Genomic DNA, 23,942 nt, shown 5'->3' with positions numbered 1-23,942 from the left:
TAAGCAGGGAGCATAGGCCAATAAGAATTAGCATATGAGAGGAAACATGCACTGTACAAGCTATAGCCTGGAAAATATGAGGCTTCATTTATGTTCAGCTGACTTTTAAACAAAGGTGAGCCATGACATAAAAAGGAACAATACATTGTTCAATACAATAGTACCAAGAGCATGAATATGGGGACAGAGCAATCAGGCAAGACTATCTCAAACATTCTGCCTCAGAAGTTTTCCCATACATGTTGTACTGACATAGATCAAAAACCCACACCATGCTGGATGCTCTCTAAGCTAAATGGTACCTTATTCTTTTTCAGGGAATCTTTCTCTGTCCCTTGTTTGCATTTCTTGTTTGCTGTAAAGATGTATTTTATGTCACCATCCTCAAAGGTGTATGGATCATTGATTTCTCCCAAACTGTCTCCAGGTTGTTGAGATAGAGGCAATGGGTCAAGGAAGTGGAGTGGCTGCATCTGGGGCTGCTTTTCTTGCCAGATTTTAAACCGTTTGTTAGGTTGTGCTAAAAGTCTAAAAGGGAAAATAAATGGCAATTTAAGCAAGATAAAGTAAAAAAGACTCATGTTTTTGTTTTTGTTTTTTTAAAAAGCATTTATAAAGATTTGGAAAACTTAAACTTAGAAAATTTATCTCTATAAAGAAGTTCTTGGGATGCCTGGGTGGCTCAGTGGTTAAGTGTGTCTGCCTTAGGCTCAAGGCGTGATCCAGGATCAAGTACCACACTGGGCTCCCTGCATGGAGCCTGCTTCTCCCTCTGCCTATGTCTCTGCCTCTCTCTCTCTCTCTCAATGTGTCTCTCATGAATAAACAAAATCTTAAAAAAAAAAAAAAGTTCTTATCGAGATTATATTAACAAATAAAACTTAGTAGGTCTTTGTTAAGAATATGCTTTTGTTTCTGAGCCCACAGATTCCAGTTAAGAGCACAGACAGACCCTAAGGACAGACTACCTGGGTCCAACCACGTTTAATCTGTGTCATTTCCTAATTGCTTGACCCTCGCTTCTTTCTCAGCTATGAAAATAAGGTAGTAATATGGTCACGGTGAAGATTAACTGAGATGGTCTGAATACATTGTGAAGAATAATGCATAGTTCAACAGCACTATAAATAGTATTATTATTAGATGCAGGATATATACCTGAATGCATGCAAAGTCCTCCTTAAAAGTGTCGACATACAAAGAAAAGAAAACACTGACCACAACATGGAAAGTATCATAAAGCTCCATTCTTTAACTAACAAACAGGAGGCCAAAAATAAATTAATACCAATGTCCTAAATGCCACAATGAAACCTTTATATGCCAACATATTTAAATAACAACATGTGTGAAACCTCACGAAGGACAAAAAAGCATTTGACTTTTTAGTATTTTCCAAATGCAGAGTCTAGGAATGGTAAAGAATGGCTCTGAAGGGTCAGCATGGGGAGATGAGGAGGAAAGCCTTGACTCCAAGGGGTCGGTGGGCAATCACATGGGTGGTACCCATAGTTGCCTTACCTTTGCAATGCAGTGCTCTCTGAGTTTACCTCCATTTTGGCATCACATCTGTCACCCTGGAGTTCTGGGGGCCGGAACTCAGCATCATCAATGGGGGGGAGGCGATAACTGTGCCACCACTTGTCTGACGACTCGGGGTTCGAGGGCCTAACCCCACAATATAAGGCTGTCTCGCTGACCTCTGCCATCAAAGGCAGTCTTTGGCCTACGAGGACAGTTCTGTCATCCAGAGTCGACAACTGCTGAAGTTCTAGCCCATTTCCATAGAGGGCTGGGTTCACAGGGACAGAGGGCGGGTCCAAACTCTCCGTTTCCTGACCTCGCGGCTGAGGGCTGAGTGTTGGCGGCAGAGGGGAAATAGGGGAATGAGGTGAATCCATAGGATTCAGATTCATTTGCTTGCTTGTATTTCTGGAAGGCACGGCCATTTGTTTATCATACTTCCTACTGCTAGACACCTCTAAGGAGGAGTCTATCCCTGCCAACCCTAGCTTCTGTCCTGGTGTATCCTGCTCCATACAGAACTCATCAGCCACAGAGGGCCTATGGTGAAATGGTATCAAGGGTCTCTTTTGCAATTTGTCTCCCTTTTCCGGTCTTTCTGTTGTTTTGTGCTTAGACGCAGGAGGTGGTAAAGATGAAGATGATGACGGTCCTGCACTGAACCCTGGTTGAGATATTGCAGGAGGTCGATTGGGTCCTACTGCACAACGTTTTAAAAGTTTATGCCTGAAATGAGAATTAAAACAAGGTCAAGAAACACACACTTGAAATCTAACTGGACCATTATGACAGTACAACATTACTGCATCATTATAACATTACGAAGGAGATGCCTCTGACACACCAGATGCACTAATACACTGAAATGGACTCTAGGTGTTCATTATTTTTAAAAGGACTAAAGACTGCAACACTGATGGAGAATGGTGAATCGATCACATAGAAGTTAAGCAGGTAAGAGATGGATTTAACATTGCTAACCCCTACCAAAAGACTGATTTGAAAAATCCTCAAATCTTTCAATTTTGGTAAGGGCCTCAGCTAATGTATTCACTCTGCATCTTAAAACCAAGAATAATGAGATCATTTGCGAAGAAAGAGAAGGTAAAAAAAGCTTCCATTTTTATCTTACAACACTCTACTAACTCAATACAGAAGGGTTTATAACAGCTTGTAGTGTTGCATATTAGGAATAAAATAATTATGCAATTCTCCCCCAAAGAGTGAAATCAAGAAAATGAGTGTCAATCCTACAAATATTTAACAGAATAAACAGACTAGAAACCTTATATGACATTCTTATGGATAAAAGACAACTTTGTATCTTCTAGACTTACAAAATTAGAAGTAAAAAGATGGTGAGTGAATACTAAAACAACACACGTAGACAAATGCATCTGTACTAAGCAGGGTAGCAAGTCTGCTCATATCTTAACACACTTCTTGGCAAGCACAGGTGTGAGATATTGCTCAGGAAGGGCCTACCAGATGATGCCTATGTTTAATCTGTGCAACAAAGTTATACAGCAGGTCAGCCAGTTCCTCCCAATATATAAATCCACCAAGGGAAAATGTGAGCTCTCCTGCCGCAGTAACTCTCTGAGGCCACTAGGGTGGCATTAAATTACTGCTGTAACGCACTCAATGGTGCCCTGGTGGGCAGTAAAACGGATTTGTGTGGCATAATGGGATGGTTTAGTGGGACAGCAGGATGGCCACTCTGCCCCATAAGGCCATGAAATAGTGTGCAGAGTGGACCATTCCATAATGGGCTTGGTAATCCTGCAGTAGATAATCTGAGAAGACTTCTGCTAAAATCTTTGCTACTCTTAAAAAAATCTGACTTTGAAGAAGGTTGTTTAAGCAGCACAAGGCTATTGTCAATAAGGTAAAAATTGTGCTTTAAACCTCCAAGGCACAGTACCACAGTAAGAGTTGAATGTCTTACTGGAAAATATCTACTCATATCTTGTCTTTACATAAAACTTTTTCATTTGGATTTTCTCAAAGCATTTACCCACACCAATCCTTCAATAGATATTTTATGGTAGCCTCTTCAAAGTAAGGACTTTTTGCAAACCAGACAATCTTATAAAGTCATTTTTTTCAATTGTATTTAATGACTCAGCTATATTGCAAATGGTTATAATTAGGGATACACCAGTGAGTAACAGATTATCACCGCACATCTCTGTACATGTAAGAGGCTTCAGTGAAGCAGGTAGCAGGAGATCAGGCTCAAAGGCTAACTATATGGGTAGCCCTGTGATGGGAAGGAACCAGAAGCAGGGTCAACTAGTGTAGAAACACACACTGGGGACATCAGGGTGGCTCACTGGCTAAGCATCTGCCTTCGGCTCAGGACATGATCCTGGAGAGTCCAAGAATCGATTCCTGCATTGGGCTTCTTCAAGGATCCTGCTTCTCCCTCTGCCTATGTCTCTGCCTCTCTCATGAATACATAAATAAAATCTTAAAAAAAAGAAAAAAAGAAAGAAAGAAAAGAAAAGAAACAAACACACAGTGGCTAAAAGAATGAGGCAAATAGATTATCATAGATATTTCAAAGAAAATGTGAAATGCAAAAATAAAAAATTATCTACATAAAATGAAGAAAAAATATATATATGGTAGTTTCTATGCTGAAAAGGGAAAACTGATAAAAATGACAACAGGATACTTGACTTGTGAGAAAACACACATCAATATTAAGGGTTTTTCTAAAAATCACCCCCCAAAATTTAAGACCAGAGTATATATGAGAAGTCAGGTCTAGAGATAAATATTTGGAAGTTGATGGAATGAAATGCATAACTACAAAAAAAACCTGAGGTATAAGAACCTGGTGAGGCAACAGAGGAATGAGTCCAGAGGACAAAAGAAAAAGTATTACTTATATGTCATGTAAAAATAATTCAAGGCAGCAAATAAAAAAGTCATAGAAATCAGCAAAAAGAATAATTAACAGGTGAAAAAAATTTAGATTAAGTAAAAGAGGAGCAAAAATAAGATGAGTGCACAAGCAGAGATAAATACATTGACATTTTCCTCCTAGGTATTTTGTAAAGGTGGCCCATAACTTGGCTGTGAGCTGTTTAGAAATCAATGTTAATAAGAAAAGGCTTTTTGTCATAAAATTTACAATGGCCTAGAAACAGAAGTAAAACAGGTACTCAGCTGGTTTACCACACCCATCCTGAGACTAGAGACAGATTCTCACATGCTCAGAGAGGATAATTAATGAATAAATAACTTCTTCAAAAACATCCTCCTTAAAAAATCAATAGTGCATTTCATTAGGCTGGTACAACATCTCTCAAAAAAAAAAAAAAAAGCTGACTAGAAAGGCAGAGCTTGATAAAAAATAATCAACATTAGGGGCAGGGGAGGATGGGAAGATGGTGTCAAAACTACTGAAGAGTGTGTGTGTGTGTATGTATGTGTTGTGTGTATGCACGCATGCATGCAGGTACACACACAGTTTGCATATATTCTCAGGTGTCATTTGATTGCCTCCCTACCCTACAACCAACTTATTTATGCCACATTAAGAACCCCTATCTAAACTAGGGAAATGAATGGGCATTTTCTGAATATACTTTATATTAACAGAACTTTTTCTAAGTGTTGAGCAGTATCAAATGTGAAAATACATACTTTGGAAGTGAAGCTACTCTAAGTTGCTCCTTAAGTAAATACTCACCATTACATGTTCAATAGTCAACTGAGTTAGGAGTAAGGCCCATGGATACTTACGAAATCTAAGAATCCTGGAGGCAACTAGTTGGCTCAGTTAGGTTAAGCATCCAACTGATTTCAGCTCAGGTCATGATATGAGGGTCGTGAGATGGAACCCCACCCATGTAAGCCTCCGTGCTCAGCGTGGAATTTGCTTAAGATTCTCTGTCTCCCTCTCCCTCTGCTCCTACCCCTGGCTGTGCCCACTCCACACTCTCTCACACACATGAAAAAAAAATAATAAAATCTTTTAAAAAATAGAAAAAGAAAGAAATCTAAGAATCCTAATGAAAGCTCATGGCAAGATGACTCTTCACTACAAGGAGTGATAAGTCAAGGTAATATCCAGGAAAGCAAAAATTTTCTACAAAAATCAATTTAGGGTTCAAGTATCTAAATGGATGAACAACCATTTTAGCTTTTGCCAGATGTTACCAAATACCTACCTCAAGCATCAAAACACACCAGCATCAACAACAAAAATTCTCTATGGAAGGTCTATTTAATTCAAATTCTATTAACTCTGGCCTACTTGTTTAATATTTATCTCTACTTTAAAATTAAGAATATTTAAATAAACTCATTTAAAGGGGAGCATAGGTACTGTGAAGAAATTTGTGGGAGCAATTAGATAACAGGGCCAGTTGTCTGATAAAGCTCTTCCTGAGTCCTAACAATAAAACTACTATCTATATTTAAGAAAAGATCTATCTCTTCCTTCTATACTAGAGGAGGAAGAAGACTGAACCCAAACAAAACAAAACAAAACAAAACAAAATAAAATGATGAGGAAGAAGTGGTCTGAAGTCCAGGAGATAGCCCACAAAAGTTGCTATCATTCTATCCGACTCCTGTTGTGCTTTTTCTACTACCTACCTAGAGCAAGAACAGCTGACTCTTTGGGTTGGATCCACAAAATCCCAAGTAGCAGGATTATTAGCAGGCTCTTCTTCAAGAGTTGGAGTTGACATTTGGCTCCTCCTAAAAAAGGTTAAAAATGTGACTTGTGTAAACATGAGATAATATTCATACCTCCATGGTAGATGGGGAGGGGGGGCGGGTTAAAAGACCTGAATACATTTTACATAGTAATGTTATCTAGCTGACAGATAACTCAGAGCAACCCAAGGACAGGAAAAAGAACCAAACTTGTTCTATGCACTAGAAGAAGCAAGATTCAAAATATTTCTATTTAAGTTTAATGTACATTTTAACATGGGTGATAGAGCAACTAAAACACTATCTGGTACTATTGATTGTTGCTTTTAAAAGTCACCTAAACTTTGCAGAAATAACCTAAACCTTTAAAATTTTCTTTTCACAGCATCTGTGAATTATATGCCCTGAGACACTGTGCCACTCTTAAAACTCCTATATTTACTACTGTCTAAGCATAGAACAGCACTCTACGCTTGTAATGTGAACTAAAGACAAGAAAAAAATTATCTCCTACTTGTCACTAGTAATTGGTAGCAAAAAGCAGATGTCCATTATTACATACTGACAAAAACACTGGGCAGTATTTCTGTATTGCTAATTTTGCTACAGCTGATACTGCAACGTGCTCCAATGATGGCTCTAGAGGGACTTCTCTTGCTCTCCACCCTCCCTTGCCTTTCTGGGTGTCCCACTACCCTGTTCTGTGCTGATACACAAGTGGCTGTTAGAGCTGGTGGAGGTTATTGGTGACAAATATCAAAGACAGTAAATGAAAGGAAAAGAAAAATAAAATGTTAACTTGGAAATTATCTAGGCATTGTAGATAGAGGTGAAAACATTTGTACCAATTATTCTAGAGCAAAGGATAATTTTTAAGTGACTAGAGATACCTTTTTAATTCTAGCACATGACATACAATCCCCCACTGCAATTATTTTAGATTTTATGTACTATATCTTCTTCAGCAGCCTACTTTAGAACCAATTCACTGAGAAACAAATGAATTTCCTAAAAGTTAGATCCACATGACAGGTTTTTTATCTATCTGTAAAACTCGAAGTCGTAGTCACTGAAGTGGACTTCTTAGCAATTATTGGCAAGGGTGTCCATACTTATTCTGTTCTAGAGATTAAAACTCCTTTGTTTACTTTCCTCAGTCCAGAAAGGGGACATCTCAGTCATATCAAAAAAGATGTGAAAATATGATGATAAATAAGTTTACATAAATCTTGGTGAGCAGAATAGTATTTATTGACTAATATCTGTTATCATTCATGTAATTAAAATCATCAGCACCACCAGTCTCTTCTTAGAATCAATTCTTCCTCTTTTCCAAAAATATGTTAAGGAAGGCAGGGAGGGAGAGCAAGAGGAGAGGTAGAGGGGAAAGGAAGGAAGCAAAGCCAAGTAAGGGAAGAAAAGAACATGGCTTCCCCAAATCAAACAACAGAAGCACAGCAGCTGGTAAATACCCCTCTGCATCAGTTCAGTTCAGAACTGTATTGTCATTTAAAACAGAAGGCCCATGTCACAGAATATTTGACAAAGAGGGTCATTTCCCTTTGTAAATGGAAAACATTCATAAATTCATAAATTGGTATATGAAGGAAAAACCAAACCCACTGACTACTGTCCTAAGCCATCTGTGCTAAAAAATGTCAGATGAATACTGTGCCAATCTTGAGATAATCAGGTATTTCAAAATTTCCTAGATAATTGAGTCAAGTAAAGTAAACATCTTTAACATCCTTGGGTTGAATTTTGCATTATTATATTAAAAAAAAGATGAACTATCAATCCAATGACCCCTCAGGTTTGGTCACACAATGGTACAATGTAATCAACACTCCTCATGTAGTGATCAAAGACATGATGTTACTAAACCACGATCTAAACCAGACATAATGCAAAAGTCATACTTGGACTGGGCTCTGTTGAGGATGCATTCCTTCCAGACTCGATGGACCATATGATTGTGGAGTTTTGGAGGAATCTTCCCCGATCTCTTTGGACTGTGCATAGTTATCATCCCCCCGTCTTGGGAGCCTAGGTGACTGACCGCACTCTGCGTACCTCCACTCTCCCCTGAAAAAGAGAGGCAATTTGGGAATGTGAAAATTATCTGAAAAGATCTCCTAGTACACAGACTGAAAGCTTATTTAACAGAAATGTTTTGATTGTTGAAACTCATATTATTCATGTAGCTCTGCCCCTACCCGCTGGCAACAACACTATCTGAAGCTATGAGCATAAATTGTGTGTACTGGCACTTTGTATGGTTCTTTGTGTTCTCCCTAAAATAGTTAATCACATCAACACTCACACACTCACACCACCCAAGGGCATACCCAAAGGCATTCCGACTCTACTGGAGACAACTTACTTGTAAAGGCTCATACATCATAGTATTAAAGATATAAACATGAATAGATTGATTTAAATTTTTAAATCCACGGTGCAGTAAGGTTTCAAGGCCGAACAAAACAGCAGAGGGAGCTTTATGCTCATTTAGCTAAAAAGCTGTGCAACAACTGCACATAGTGCCCAGGTAGGAAAAAGGATTTAATAGCACAAAGCTTTTAACAAGGTCAAATTTCAAATTTGTATGTGGAACTGTTTGTCCTTATACCTGACACTATTTATGAAAGCTCAGTGTTAAAACACTGAAAGAGGTTGTCTCGACATTCTGTATCAAAGGATCATTCATTGGTTTCTCTCTAATAACTCCACTTAGCTTTTCCAACTAGTTGGTAAATAATCCATTTCTTTCTTTTAGGATCACTATAGTTACTGGTAATACTGTTTTTTGGTTATGAGTATTTTACTACTTCTATCTCATACAAGACAAATATTGAAGTCAATTTCCAGTATTAAATTCTGATGCAATTACTTTCATCTGTGTGACTTCATCAATATATCATGGGTTTTATTCTCAACAAAACTCATACAAAACATCTTGACTGAAATAATCAATTTTAAGGCCTCTGGAAATCTCCACCCTTATCTGAAAAATAAACAAACCACCTTATCCCACAATTTAATAGTCCTGATATCACTGGAATACAACCACTGTATGAGCTGAATGGTTAGGCTTAGCTCTATTTAAAAAAAAAAAAACAAAAAACTATTACCAAAATGCTTACATTCTAAGGAACTGAAGTGTGCTTGTTTCCTATAAAAAGTATTATTTTATTACAAATTAGATAAAGAAGACAAAAAATTTGGTCTTTCATTGCTATCTTTCATCTTAGAAATTCCCTGACTTGGTTTGTGGTACAAAATAATTCATTTCAATTTTATAATGGATTTTCAAATGCTTATTATAAATCTAGGAAAAGTGGAGAAACAAACAGAAGCAGAACACATAGCCCTCTGCTCCCAAACATCTTACAATTTAGCTAAAGAGATCCTAAGTCCATGGTATCATATGGGATCAATTTATGACCAAAAAATGAGAGGGATGGGGAAAATAAGGCATAGTCTTTTCTGAATAAAGTTGGGTTAATGCCTTTCAGTAGCTTTTAATGACTTAACTAAAATGTGGGTGATACCTCATGGGGAATCAGACAAGACCTATACTCCATTGCTATCAAATACGTATTGAATATTGTTACTCAAAATTATCTCCATAAACTGAAGACGCAAGCTGAGGTACCTAACCACATGAGGGATAAATGATTTCACCAAATCCAGTTAGGCCTCCTAGATCCCCTGCTAAACTAGGAGATTCTTGGCCACTTTAGGGGAAAGGGGAACCCATTATGTCCTATATCTAGGAAAACATGGCGATGGCTCAATGTTAGTCAACTGCAGAAAGACAAGGCTGACCAGGATTCTCTCTGAGCATTAAGAGTCCTAACATAGAACTCATTGTTATCATGATATGAAAATTTAGACAAAATCATTTTACAACAAAGATTCCATTTGATTTTATTTAGTTTTTAGAGACTGAAGAGGCATCAGGGGATTTATTTACCTAGGGCTTAGCACAATGACATACACAGAGTAGTCACAGGGGAAGTAATCTGAAACTCTATAGTTGGGAAGTCCACGCTGAAAACCACTGTAAACAAAACCTGGTGTTTTTGAATTGTGAAATTTAAAATTCAAAATTGATTAGACACCAGGACATCATGCATACAGCAGGCTTTCAATTTTAAGTTGAATACAAATATCTCTAAGTACCAGGCTAAACAGATAAACAAAAACTGATAACTTATGTAGTGCAATTGTTTAAAATCAAACTGTAATATGAAATGTGATCAAAACTTCTCAAAATATTGCTATAGTCTCTGTACCAGTATATCTTTATGATGATTATTTAAAAGACTGTGTTTTTTCTTTTTCCTTTTTTTTTTTTTTTTAGTTTTCGTTTTATTAAAAACTGATCAAATCCTTTGACAGGGGATCATCCAAATTCTCTGCTCCACCATATTAGAGCTGGATGTCTCTTTCTTTCACACATCTTAGCAACTGCATGGTCCTAAAGACGGAGGCTGCCTGCTGCCCATTTCTATGCTTTCCACTCAGTCTCTGAGTAAGTCCTTCTAGATAACACGATCGTGTGCTGAAGCTGGAGTTTTGAGTACTGATTTAAATGCTTACGCCACCATTTGTATACTGCTTCCTGCCTACAGAGTGCATTAAGTACTTCACCTAGTATGTGTAATAGCTCTGTCAGGTACATAGTATTTAAGAGAAGGAAATGGAGGCTCAGGCCAAGTATGAGAATTTAATAAGGCCAACTCACCTAGTAAAAGCTATATAGCCAGATTTCTAAATTAGGTGTTCTCAATCACAATATCTATTTCTTGTCCCCAATATACTGCTTAACCATGAACATTTATTGAATACCCTCCATATGCCAAGCACCATGCTACAAGCTCTAAAACACTGTCTTCTCTAATCTCATGAAAATAGCCACGTGATTGTGTATCATGCTGGATAGTCTGTTTTCAGTTCAGCAGCCAAGACTTGATTTACTCTGATGGTTTTGCCAAAATGGCCTACATTAAAAAGCCTATAAATAATCTCACTTCAGCTCATCTGATGAATATCCTTTCCTTAGTGACTAGATTTCCAATTAAAATGAAGTCAACTACAACAAGTTAATACAGAAAATATACTACTCCAAAGAAGTCAAAATGCTCCCAATTTAAACAATTTCTGAGTGTTTTCATGAAGGAAATTTTTTAAAGTTTCATGTATAATTAATACTTTATAGCATTAATGTAGGCAGATTACTGACAGAACAGCAATTTAATGAGAGCTTCTGGATGCCAGTCTGCCTTTATAATATAACAAGAAAAGAATTATCTCAAAGTTATCCCTGGCTGGCAATGGTCAATTAGGCAAATACTTAAGCCATTCTCTGATTTAGTGGTTTCCATTTGTTTAAGTAAAGAAAAAGCAGCCTATACCTTGTCCTGATTGTGTGTGCACATGCGCACCTATGTGTAAAGGAAGAGCTGTATAGAACTTAAGAGAAACAACTATACTGTCTAACTGGAGTACAGTCTAATACGGCACAATTAAAATTCCGAAGCATATCAATTGTTTGTTGAAAATTTTCCTTCTCTATTCTGCAAAATGTCACTTTACCTCCACCTCTTCCATAGGCATTTTTCACTGTGAGTTTGCTCATCTGTTCCATGGCAAGGGAGCTGCGTGGTTTTCTGTGATCTCCCCAACCAAGATATTCCTGGACCGTACTCACCTATCACAGCCTGTTCTGGAGAGGTGGGAGGGGTAAGAGGCATCCCACAGTTACTTGGGTCCTTCCCACTACCAAGTCCCTGCTGCCCCACTGTAATATGGCCTCCAGCACCAGCAACACTCTGAGGAACGGGGATGTCATTCTGAGAGATCAAAACAAATGCTGAAGGATAAACCAACCGAACACCACCTGTAAGGAAAGAGAGCAAGGAGAGAAGCAGGCCTGAGAAAGAGTTCACACCAGGGTGCCAACTTTATTATTCTAGTGGTCAGAGTCAAAGCTATCATATGATGAAAATGAGGTGCTCATTAGGTACTGCCAAAAGTGACTAGCTCCATTCTTTCCTAAGTTAATAGCTGTTTAAACATGTGCTCCAACATTATGATAATAGCGTTTGGAATACAGGGACCACTGGTGCTTCAGGCAAGATAACTACTCAGCATATACCACTGTGTCAAGAGAATAAAAAAAAGATGGGAAAATTATGGAGATTATTTTTGATGAATCGCAATGATTATCTTTTTAAATTAAGAAAGATGAAAAAGATAGAATAAAGTTCTTCAGGCAAAATATTTTCTCTTACCAACAATTACTTCAACTGCCACAGGGAAATCATCATCATATCCCAACTCCTCTTCTTCTTTCAATTCTTCTTTCTTTTTCAGCACCATTGGGTAGAAATACTGCCATTCCTCAATCAACTTACGGGTGGCTGGGTCTGACATCTTGTATGCTTGGCCTGTGAGCGTGCCATTTAAGCCATAAGGACTTACCAGTACTAAGGCAGGGAGGAGAAACGTATGTTACAGATCAGAATAATCGCTCCTGCTTAAGCATAATGCTACATACATGGTCATTTGGGCTCAAGCCCAGCCTCACTTCCTGGATATCGCTTTTTATTTCCTGACCCCTTATAAAGTCTAATTTTTTTTATAGTTCCTCATTTTAGTACCTCTTATCTATATGCCTCTCAACACACATCAATTTTTCAAGGAAATCAAACGGATGAGGTAAAAAAAAATTATCAGACAGCTGTATCAACACACAATATATAAACTATCTATATATGAAAGCATCTACAAAACCTGTTTGATATGAGCTTATACAATGCAAACACTGAATCTTTTATAACAAAAGAAAACCATTCAATACATATACCCCAAAACCTGTCTAGTACTTGAACACTCCAGGATTTGAGACTTCCTAAATAACTGTTGTAATTTTTAAAACAATTTATAAAATAAAACTTGTAATAACAAAAAGGCCTTGATGTACCAAGTGTGAAACATAATGGTTACTTAGTTATAATTTCAGTTATGAATTGCTTGAAGTCCACTGATGAAACAACTTTAAATAAAACTTATTATATTCAAAGTAAAGGACTCAAAGTCTATCTTTCTCTTTCAGTGTTTGACTCGATGTTATTTTCACTTGGGCTAGCCACAAAAATGTAGTTAACATGATGATGCTGCATATAACCCAGCCAGTTCATATCCGTGGGGTAAGGCTAACCTTCCAAACAATACTTTTCCAGAGATAAACTTCTTAATCCTATTTTTTTTAAAGATTTTATTTATTTATTCATGAGAGACACACACAGAGAGAGAGAGAGAGAGAGAGAGAGAGAGAGGCAGAGACACAGGCAGGGGGAGAAGCAGGCTCCATGCAGGGAGCCTGATGTAGGACTTGATCCCAAGACTCCAGGATCACACCCTGAGCCAAAGGCAAATGCTCAACCACTGAGACACCCAGGCATCCCTTCTGAATCCTAATTTCTAAAAAAAATCTCAGCATAGTCATTAAATGAGACATTCTTTTTTCAGATGGCTCTGTTTTTTTTAATGGCTGGATGACATATTACTTCATTCCAGACAGTGATAACTATAGACATCACATATTTCTTAGTGCCTTTCTGCTGTTTCTCAATGATCCAAACAGAATAAAATACTGATTCCAACCAACACAACCAGTGTTGGTTGGAATGGAGCACATTAATACTGTGTTCTAGAAGTATTAATACTTCTAGAAAATTTCTACACCAATATGGTTAATTATGTTCACTATAATTATCTATAGGCCAACACCTGCCCTAAGAATATCCCTTCTCCAGACCAATCCTAGGAAATAAGCAGGATAACACCTCATAAAAGTCTTCTATGATTCGAGACATTAGCAACAAAGCAGTAAGACTTAAAATTAATTGGTCTATGGAGACCTGATATTGCTAATATTATCTTTCCCAACTTAGGTAAGTTGCCTTCCCTCGTGACTAGGAATTCCTTCTGTTCTTATCATAAATGCTTCCTTTTATTTTCAGTAATAAAGTCTAGAATGAAGTTAGATGATCCTCAGCATCTTCATAGTCAACAAAACACAGTATTTAAATAATTCTGGTAATTCACAATATCCACATACTATACAACTCCTAAGTGCACAGCTTGGCAATTGGGTTTTGAATTTTACAGTAGTTCACACAGCAAACACTCAAAATTACAGAATGATAATGTGCATAGTTTAAAATGTATTACAAAGAGAGGTGGTTTAAAAAAAGGTAGTAATTAGGACACAGTTAAATGAGGATTCAGTGTTCTTTTTTACCTTTAAAAAAAAATGGCTTAAGTATCTTTAGGGCAAGGAACAGATGTTTTCATTAAATTAAATCAGAATCATTTGTAGGAAACCAAAAAGCAATCATAAATAATATGGAAGCTAACCACTCAATGACAAACTGTTATGTCAATAAAAATACTTAGTTAAATCTGTTAAAGTATCAATGTTTTTAAAAAATTATGTTGTGTGATATACTAGGACCATTTCAACCAGACATCTCTAGTAATAAATTAAATTGAACCAAAAATGATTTTTTCCAGATGATTCAATCTAATATTATTACAGTTAAATATTATAAAATTTAAAAAGCTATTTATAGAAAACTCTGAATTCCAAAAACAAAACCAAAGATTTAGAATTCATGGTTTAAAAAAGGGATATGGTGTTATTTTGGCAATATCTAGGCGATTAGCTGAAAATTAATGAAAATTTACACATTAAGTTAAATTACAACCAAATACCTACAATCAGTATAGTCTCAAAAGAAATAATAACGATATTAACAATACTAAAGAAACTATATAATTCTAGAAATAGGATTCTGGTTGAAATTTCAAAAACAGTAATTTTCTGTTAAGTCACTGTATGCCTGAAACCATGGAACAAACAAAACAATGAAAACTTCTAATTTTTAAGATTTGTCAATTACTCATTTGATTATATTTTTCAAATACTTGTAGCTCTTTTGTTCTGAAGGCAATTGTCTACGGTTTATTCCTTAGTATAATTTCACCTAAGACCATGTTGTACATGTGATAAGCTCTAAGCTTTCAGCAAAATACTGGCAAGCTTTCTTTGTGAAATGCTAGTCTTCCCTTGCTTCCTCAGAAGTTGACCCTTATGCTTAGCATTATCTTAAATTATCTTATTAATTAGCTTAAAGTTAAGCATAGGCTTAGCTTTAAAATGCCAGTTTAAGATAATATCTCATTCTGCAAACCTTACTGGGCAAGGTGGCTATCCTCTTGGTGGGAGAGAGGTAGATGGCAGGGACATCACCGTTTACTTACCTTGAAATGGTGCAGGTGAAGACTGAGCCATGTGTATATGCTCCTCATTGATCAAATAAATTGGCTGGTGTTGGGCAATCTCCACACTTGTACATACATTACTTTCCCCATGAAGAAAGAATGTGAATGCACAGGACAAATGCTCACTAAAAAAGAAACAATGAGAAACTCAACTCTACATTTTGATAGGAAATGAGTGCTAGGTACAGGAATTACAAATGGGATACACTTTTACTTTATCAATCACCCAGCAAAGCTTGTCTCTGATGAATTAATAGCATAAACTTCCAGCTGATTTGAACAAATAATGTAACAATAACTTGCTGACCAACTAAATTAAAGATACTAGATAGTTATGCTGCACTGTGAAATCTGGAAAGCTATTGTGCAGACTGCCTGTTTCATTTGCATAAAGTCTCCTATGCTGACTATAAATTCCTAAGGACAGAAAAAGAATCATAACATTTTTCTATCTTCTCATGCACTAGTATCTGAAATGGCTTTTAATGGATTCTGAGGACAAAGATTAAATAGTTTTGCTTGTGTTTGGCTTGACATAACAATAAAATCAAATTTACAAGCTTACAACATTGACATGGTTAAAATTGTTCATCTAAAAATAGCGATTAAAGATACAGTTGTATACAAGTCGCCAATGTACAACTGCTAAGGTAATACAAGTCTCTAAATGGGCTGGTGATGTTATATTTAATTTTTACAATTTAATTCTGATCACAAAATTTTATTAAAGCATTCCACTTCTCCATTTTCCACACAATTAGCTAAAAATTGATAAAAGATGAAGTGTCTTGGAGAAAAATAATTTCAAAATTACTACAGAAGCACATTCTTTCAAAGTTGTTAACTTTGGCCCTAAGCCAGTGATAATATCTCCATTTCTCAAGACAGCTCATAAGAATACTTGCCTGATGAACCAAAATCACTGTAGGTCAGGCAACTATCATTTAAAAAATCATCTCCAAGATGTGATTCTTCTTAAAATTTCTCTAAAATATTATAAACTACATTTTGAATACTACTAAAAATATTAAAGTTTGCTTAGGTATAAAATTATAATGCTTTAAGGAAAAAGTGAATTAAAAGTTAAAACTTTCACTTTATCACACAGGGAAGCATCTATATTCTTCCTTGACAAGTATGTTAAGATAACTTGAGAAAATGGTGTGTTTTACTGGAATGTTAAGTTTCAACAATAGGAAATACCTAGTCTTGATATTTAGCACAACAGAGTAAACTTAAGATAGTAACTAAAATTTTATAAGAATTTTGAAAAATTTGGGATCCCTGGGTGGCGCAGCAGTTTGCCGCCTGCCTTTGGCCCAGGGCGCGATCCTGGAGACCCGGGATCGAATCCCACGTTGGGCTCCCGGTGCATGGAGCCTGCTTCTCCCTCTGCCTGTGTCTCTGCCTCTCTCTCTCTCTCTCTCTGTGACTATCATAAATAAATAAAAAATTTAAAAAAAAGAATTTTGAAAAATTTAAACACCCCCTTGACACCATACTTCTAAGTTTACAAGGAGGAAATGACATATAGCAATTTAAATGTATACTGGTATAAGATACCATTAACTGTAAAAATGCATAATCCTTTTTAACTTATGAAAATGATATTAGAAACATATCTTCAACACACATCATAAGAGAATCAAAATATAGGTTTACTGACTACAGATTGGTTAATTTTCCATCTATAAACTTCAGTGGAGGTGTTTGAGCTGACTTATCCCTTTCACACCTACTGTCCTGTGTGGTCAATAGCATATTTATAAGAAAACTGGTTAGAGTTACAGGTATTGAGGGTAACACAGAGTATGTTCTCTATTCCACTGATTTCCAACTGTGCATGAAAAGAAATGCAACCAACATTTACCTACCAATTAGTAAATGTAAAGAAGGTGCAAGAAGCCTAAAATGACAACAAATAAAACATCATCCTTGCCCTGAAGGGGCATATGTATAAGCTAACAGAAGACAGATATGAATGTACATCAAATAAAGCCAGACACTAATACAGAAATAGAAGTAAAATAGCATAGGAAGGCTAAGATGTACGGATTTTTCCAATTTGGAAGATCCAAGTGCTTCAAGAAAGCAAGAACAAATGAAAATGGGATTTCAGTGGCAGAGAGAAAAGAAAAAGTAAGAGAGAGGCATGACACAAGGATTAGATGTTGTTAAGAACAGCAGGCAGTTTGGAAATTCCAAAGAGGGAAAGAGGTGATATGATGAGAAAAGAGTTTCAAAAAGAAGTCAGAGGTCACACCTTGAGACAACTGCTACATTACTTCACCCTTCTAATCACAATTTCCTCATATGTAAAATGAGCTGTGAGCACAAATTGCTGGGCTCTCACAGGTTCTGATTCAGGAGGTCCAGCATGCGCCCCAAGAATATGCATTTGTACAAAGTTCCCATGTGCTGCTGCAGCTACTCCCAGCCCAAGGACCACAACTTTGGGGACCACTAAGCTTGATGGTTCCTATATCCCTTTCCAGCTATTCAGTTTTGTTTTTTCTATGTTTATATGACACAGGAAGGCAGGGATGACTACAGTGACATTAGAAAGTAGAATTCCCCTTTGACCTAGCAATACCACTTCTAAGACTTTATCCCATAGATATAACTATTGTATAGTTATTGACTACAGCATTGCTTGTAACGGTTAAATACTGAAAACAGCCAAAATGTCCATCAGTAAAGAACTGGTTAACTAAACAATGATCTATGATTCATTCCTACAAAGTAATACTGTGCAACTACCTAAAAGAAAATGATCACACTGACAGGTGAAATCCTCCAACAAAAAGTCATAAATATGAGGGGGAAAAACAAGGTACAAAAACAGTGTGAATAATACACTCCCATATGTACAAAAATCAGAGGGGGAGGGATCCCTGGGTGGCGCAGCAGTTTAGCGCCTGCCTTTGGCCCAGGGTGCGATCCTGGAGACCCGGGATCGAATCCCACGTCGGGCTCCTGGTGCATGGAGCCTGCTTCTCCCTCTGCCTGTGTCTCTGCCTCTCTCTCTCTCTCTCTCTCTGTGACTATCATAAAAAAAAAAAAAATTGGAGGGGGGAAATACATGCACACACAATTTGCTTACACTGGCATAAAATTTCTATGGAAGGATACACTTTAAAAACCTAATAATCCTATTTGCCTTTGGGGAATGACACGGCATGACTGGGGGAGAAAGATAATTCACAATTCATGTTCTTTTATGCTTTTGAATGTGGGTCCATATGTCACACAGAGAGTAATGGAGGCAAGATCTAAAGGAAGCCCCTGCCTCCAATCCTTGTGCAGTGCGCTTGCTGGCCCAACTAGAAGCGTGCACTAGAGGAATCCATGGTGTTTCATCTTGTCATATTTGGCTCTTAGTTGAAGCCTGCTGAGATCATCTTTAATTCTGATTCTGTTATCCAATGTACTGGCTATTTGATCAGCAACCTGTCAATATCTTTAACCATGTCATTGCTAAAAATGGTGGAAAAGACTGAGAAAAGAATCCTATGTCATCTCATCAGATAACTCCCAAATTACAAATTCACTAGTGTACTGCCACCCATTCACTATTTCTTGTCTACAAAGGATAATCTGAAAGATTATGTCAAATCCTTGATAAAATGCAGATATATAACAACTGTCTTATTTCTCTGATCTAGACACCTGTCTAAAAATTCAGGTAGTCTGATACAAAAGCCAAACCTCCTCATTTTACAGATAAAGTAAATAGGGCTAAAAAAAAGTCTGGCCTGCCAATGCCATTCTTAGAGGAACAACTGGAATTTACTTGAAATTTAATGTTCTTTGTTCTAGCTAGGTTGCCTGTAAATGGGGATATTAATTTATATCCCTACCAAGCTTTCTATAGGTAAAAGATCAGATAATGTGAATGAACACTGAAAATATGGGACTTTACAAAACAATTACAGATACATTATGTTAGTGCTATTACAGAGTTAGGAGGTAAAACTTATTACAAACTCCATACCTGTTCTTGCTTCTTCTCATCTATCACCTTTTACCTAAATCATTACTCACTCAATTTCATCTTTTTTCATACACTCTCATCAGTGAAAATTGAAAAGGGCCTTAGAGATGATAAAGCTAAACGCCTTTCTAATTCAAGGAGAAGACTGTGCTTAAAGTCACACTAGCTCAGAGTACAGCTGGATGAGTTCATTCCCCCCTTTTTAATGTGGTGTTCATAGTACATTCATGACATTCTACCTTCAATCACTGCTACACTCATCCCAATAGAATGCACTCACTCATCAGTGTGATCATACACTATGTAATCTACATCCATCCCTGCATCATTTATACTAACCCCCTAATGCTATGGACCACAAGGTACTATCAAATGAACATAGGGAACCAGACACACTGTAACTTTACTCAATCAAATCAAAATTGGACCCTCACCCTGCTCTCTTAAGGCACACTTCTTGACAAGTATTCTACCACTTTGTCAACGCCATTTATTCTCCACTCTTTATTCAGTAAAATCAGGTCTGATTTAAGCAATTCTTTATTTTTTTTAATTTTTTAAAGATTTATTTATTTATTTATTTATGATAGACATAGAGAGAGAGAGGCAGAGACAAAGGAGGAGGGAGAAGCAGGCTCCATGCCGGGAGCCTGACGTGGGACTCGATCCCGGGACTCCAGGATCGCACCCTGGGCCAAAGGCAGGCGCCAAACCGCTGAGCCACCCAGGGATCCCCCAGCAATTCTTTATTTAACCTCTTTTATACATTAAACACAACTGCAGTCACATTTATCTCACCCTCTCCCAGGATGACGTGGAAGACTACTACCTATTTCCTTTTCTTGGTAAAGGTACTCCTATACTCAAATTCTTTCCCATTCATTCATAAACAGTTTTTATTTCTTCCTCTTTACTTGCTCTTGACCATGTTACTCTTTTAGGGGTACTGCTGTATCTTACCTCCCTGTTCACTAATATCAAATAATCAATGTGTAAGTAAAATGGAAAGTATAATAGTATTTATAGTCATGCCAGTAAACAACTTGCTTATGAATAAATAACTTTTGCGTTATAAAAGATACCAGGTACTAAGAAAAATAATGGGGATGCTATCTTAGAAAAGGATGAGTCAAAGAGCTTCTCTAAAGAAAAGGGAGGGGGGCAGCCCGGGTGGCTCAGCAGTTTAGCGCCACCTTCAGCCCAGGGCCTGATCTTGGAGTCCGGGGATCCAGTCCCATGTCAGGCTCCCTGCATGGAGCCTGCTTCTCCCTCTGCCTGTGTCTTTGCCTCTCTCTCTCTCTCTCTCTCTCTCTCTCTCATAAATAGATAGATAGATAGATAGATAGATAGATAGATAGATAGATAGATAGATAAAATCTTAAAAAAGGGGGGGGGCACATAAACTGAGGCTTGCTTTATAAAATCAACAGCCACGGTAAAGACCACTCCAAGAAGAGACAATTACATGTGCAAAGGAACGAAGTTGGACAGCATTTGGCATTTTTTAAAAAGATTTTATTCATTTATTCATGAGAGACACAGAGACAGAGACAGAGAGAGAGACAGACAGACAGACACACAGGTAGAGGGAGAAGCAGGCTCTACACAGGGAGCCTGATGCGGAACTGGACCCCGGGCCTCCAGGATCACGCCCTGGGCCAAAGGCAGAGCTAAACCGCTGAGCCACTGGAGCTGCCTGCACTTGGCATTTTAAAAGAAACTTTCTAAAGAAGCAATGTGGCTGTATTATTGTGAAAATGAAAAAGACTGGTATAAGATAAATTTGGAAAGATAGGTATATTTGTTCATTCTTTGCCTATCAAAAAGACAAAGATACATCAGAGTAGCTGAAAACTAAAGTAAATCCACCTATATACTGCTTACAAAAGGCATACAAAATTGAACCACCCTACAGAATGAGAATGAAAGGGAAATGATATGCCAGGTGAATCCAAATAAAAATAAAGCTGGTATAGAAATAACAATAAATAAAACAATAAAATATTTTTAAAACAGGCTCATCATTACATTATAACAAACAAAGAATTCAACAAGAAATCTAAACAATCTTGAATGTGCATGTACACAGCCATATGGTATGCCATAGAACTTAAAAATATGAAAAGGAAAAAAATTGATAGAATAACAAGGAGAAATTGACAAATCTGCAATTAATTAAGATTTCAACATACTCTTCTCAGTACTTAATAAAATAAGCAAATTATTAAGAAAATAAAAAACTAACAAAAAAAACCCAGCAATGACAAAAATATATAAAATTGAGTATATATGCTGGCTTTCCAGAAATAATCTATTCTCTTTCCAAGAACACATGTAAGATGTACAAAAAATGGACTAGGTACTAGGACACAAGGTAAGTCCTAAATTTCAAAGATCTAATACCACACAAACTATATACCTTCTCTAATCACAGTACAATTTAGTTAGAAATCAACTTTAAAAAAATAAGAAAGTTAAAATAAAATCCTTTTGTCTGGAAACTTTAACATGTACTCTCTAAATCATGGGTTACAAAGGAAATCACAAAATATTTAAAACTGAATAACAATGAAAATAATACATGTCAAAATCTGCAAGAAACAGTGCTTACAGAGTAATTTATATTTCTATAGGCCTATAAAAAAATCTGAAAATGAGATAAGCATTCAAATCAAGAAGTTGGGGGGGCAAAAAAACTCAATGAAAACAGAAAGATGAAAATAATGACAAAAACACACACTAATAAAACAGAAGAGAAGAAGAAGGAGGAGGAGGAGGAGGAGGAGAGGAGAGCAGCAGCAATGGAAAGGATTAACAAGGGGGGCAAAAAACTCAATGAAAACAGAAAGATGAAAATAATGACAAAAACACACGGAGGAGGGGGAGGGGGAGGAGAAGAAGAAGAAAGAGGAAAGAAGAAAGAAGAAAGAAGAAGAAGAAAAGCAATGGAAAGGATTAACAAAATCCAAACTTGTTTTCTGAACAAACTAAAGTAAGGACAAACCACTAGCGTGACTGATCTGGGGAAGGAGGAGAGAACATGCCTGTGCAATGGGGGTGGGGCACAAGGGAACAATCATGGGAACCCAGAAGGGGAAGTAACCATAGATAAAGTAGGAATGTTTGAATGATAAAAATACTATATGTAACTATATGTAAATCTGAAACACACGAAATGGATCATTTTCTATAAAAATAGAAGATTTAAAAAATATTTTGAAAAGAATAACTAAGAAGTATGCCTACCCAATTCAACATCAGCTTAGAAGGTTTTATAAAACTTTCAAGGAACAGTCTCTCTATTCAAATTATTTCAACAAAGGATAAATAGGAGAAAGCCTCCCAAATCTTTTCTCCAGGCCTGTATAGCTTTGACAGTAAAACCGGATACTCCTCAGTTACAAAAAGAGAAAGTCACACCTAATAATTTCACTCACAAACACAGACACAAAACTATTAAATTAAATAATAAGAAATCGAATTAAGAAGTGATCTAGAGATCTATGATACAACCAAGTGGGGTTTATGTTGAAATAAAACAATGGATTAGCAACATCAGCAAGTTTATTAATGTAATACAGATGTACATTAACAGATGGAGAAAAATCAAAGAATCCATCTCAACACACAGGGAAAAAGCATCTATTAAAATTTTTAAAATCCGACAATCATTATTTAAAAAATAAACTTTCGGGCAGCCTGGGTGGCTCAGTGGTTTAGCGCTTGCCTTCAGCCCAGGACGTAATCCTGGAGATCCAGGATAGAGTCCCACGTCAGACTCTTTGCAGGGAGCCTGCTTCTCCCTCTGCCTGCATCTCTGCCTCTCTCTCTCTGTGTCTCTCATGAATAAATAAATAAAATCTTTAAAAAAAATAAAATAAAATAAAATAAAAAATAAACTTTCAGCAAACTGGGAATTGAAAGGAACTAATCTAATTTAGATAAGGTAATTATCTTGTTTAATACTGAAACTTTAGGAGGATACTCTACTAAAAAGCCCAAGACAAGGGTATCTCCTTTTATATACAACACTGACCTAGATGTCCAAGTCAGCGCAATAAGAGAAGTAAAAAATCAAAAAGGAAGAGGTAACACTATCTTTATTTGCAGATGACATATTACTCAGATTTTCTTCAATGACTAATAGAAGTAACAATGGAGTTTCTTAAGGTTGGTAGACACAAGATCAGCAATAGCTGTGTTCCTACATGCTGTTTACAAAATACAATAGAAAAAAATTGCCCATTAGTAACAGCAATGAAAACCAAAAGGTACTCAGAAAATAAAATTAATAAAAGATATGTTAGGCTTCTATGGAGAAATTTACAGAACACATTCAGTTTGAAGAATATAGATAATATAAATTATTTTAAAAGATGGATCATATTCC

General features: G+C 36.7%; 1 protein-coding gene across 3 annotated transcripts in view; it reads right to left on the bottom strand.

Annotated features, from left to right (window-relative positions):
* MED13L (mediator complex subunit 13L) overlaps nt 1–23,942 on the bottom strand; it is a 302,281-nt gene that overhangs the window by 45,492 nt on the left and 232,847 nt on the right. For all 3 annotated transcript variants that reach the window (XM_041728660.1, XM_041728661.1, XM_041728662.1), the window contains 7 exons: nt 15,538–15,683; nt 12,501–12,695; nt 11,918–12,106; nt 8,121–8,286; nt 6,139–6,243; nt 1,522–2,250; nt 303–528 (listed from right to left, as the gene is read on the bottom strand). In XM_041728660.1, the coding sequence (XP_041584594.1) occupies nt 303–528; nt 1,522–2,250; nt 6,139–6,243; nt 8,121–8,286; nt 11,918–12,106; nt 12,501–12,695; nt 15,538–15,683 (1,756 nt within the window). The remainder of the gene's footprint in view (nt 1–302; nt 529–1,521; nt 2,251–6,138; nt 6,244–8,120; nt 8,287–11,917; nt 12,107–12,500; nt 12,696–15,537; nt 15,684–23,942) is intronic.

The sequence above is a fragment of the Vulpes lagopus genome, chromosome 14 (assembly GCF_018345385.1).
Source record: "Vulpes lagopus strain Blue_001 chromosome 14, ASM1834538v1, whole genome shotgun sequence".
In the NCBI taxonomy this organism is placed as follows: domain Eukaryota; kingdom Metazoa; phylum Chordata; class Mammalia; order Carnivora; family Canidae; genus Vulpes; species Vulpes lagopus.
Note: the sequence above shows the minus strand (reverse complement) of the source record. Positions and strands in the feature narration are given on the sequence as shown.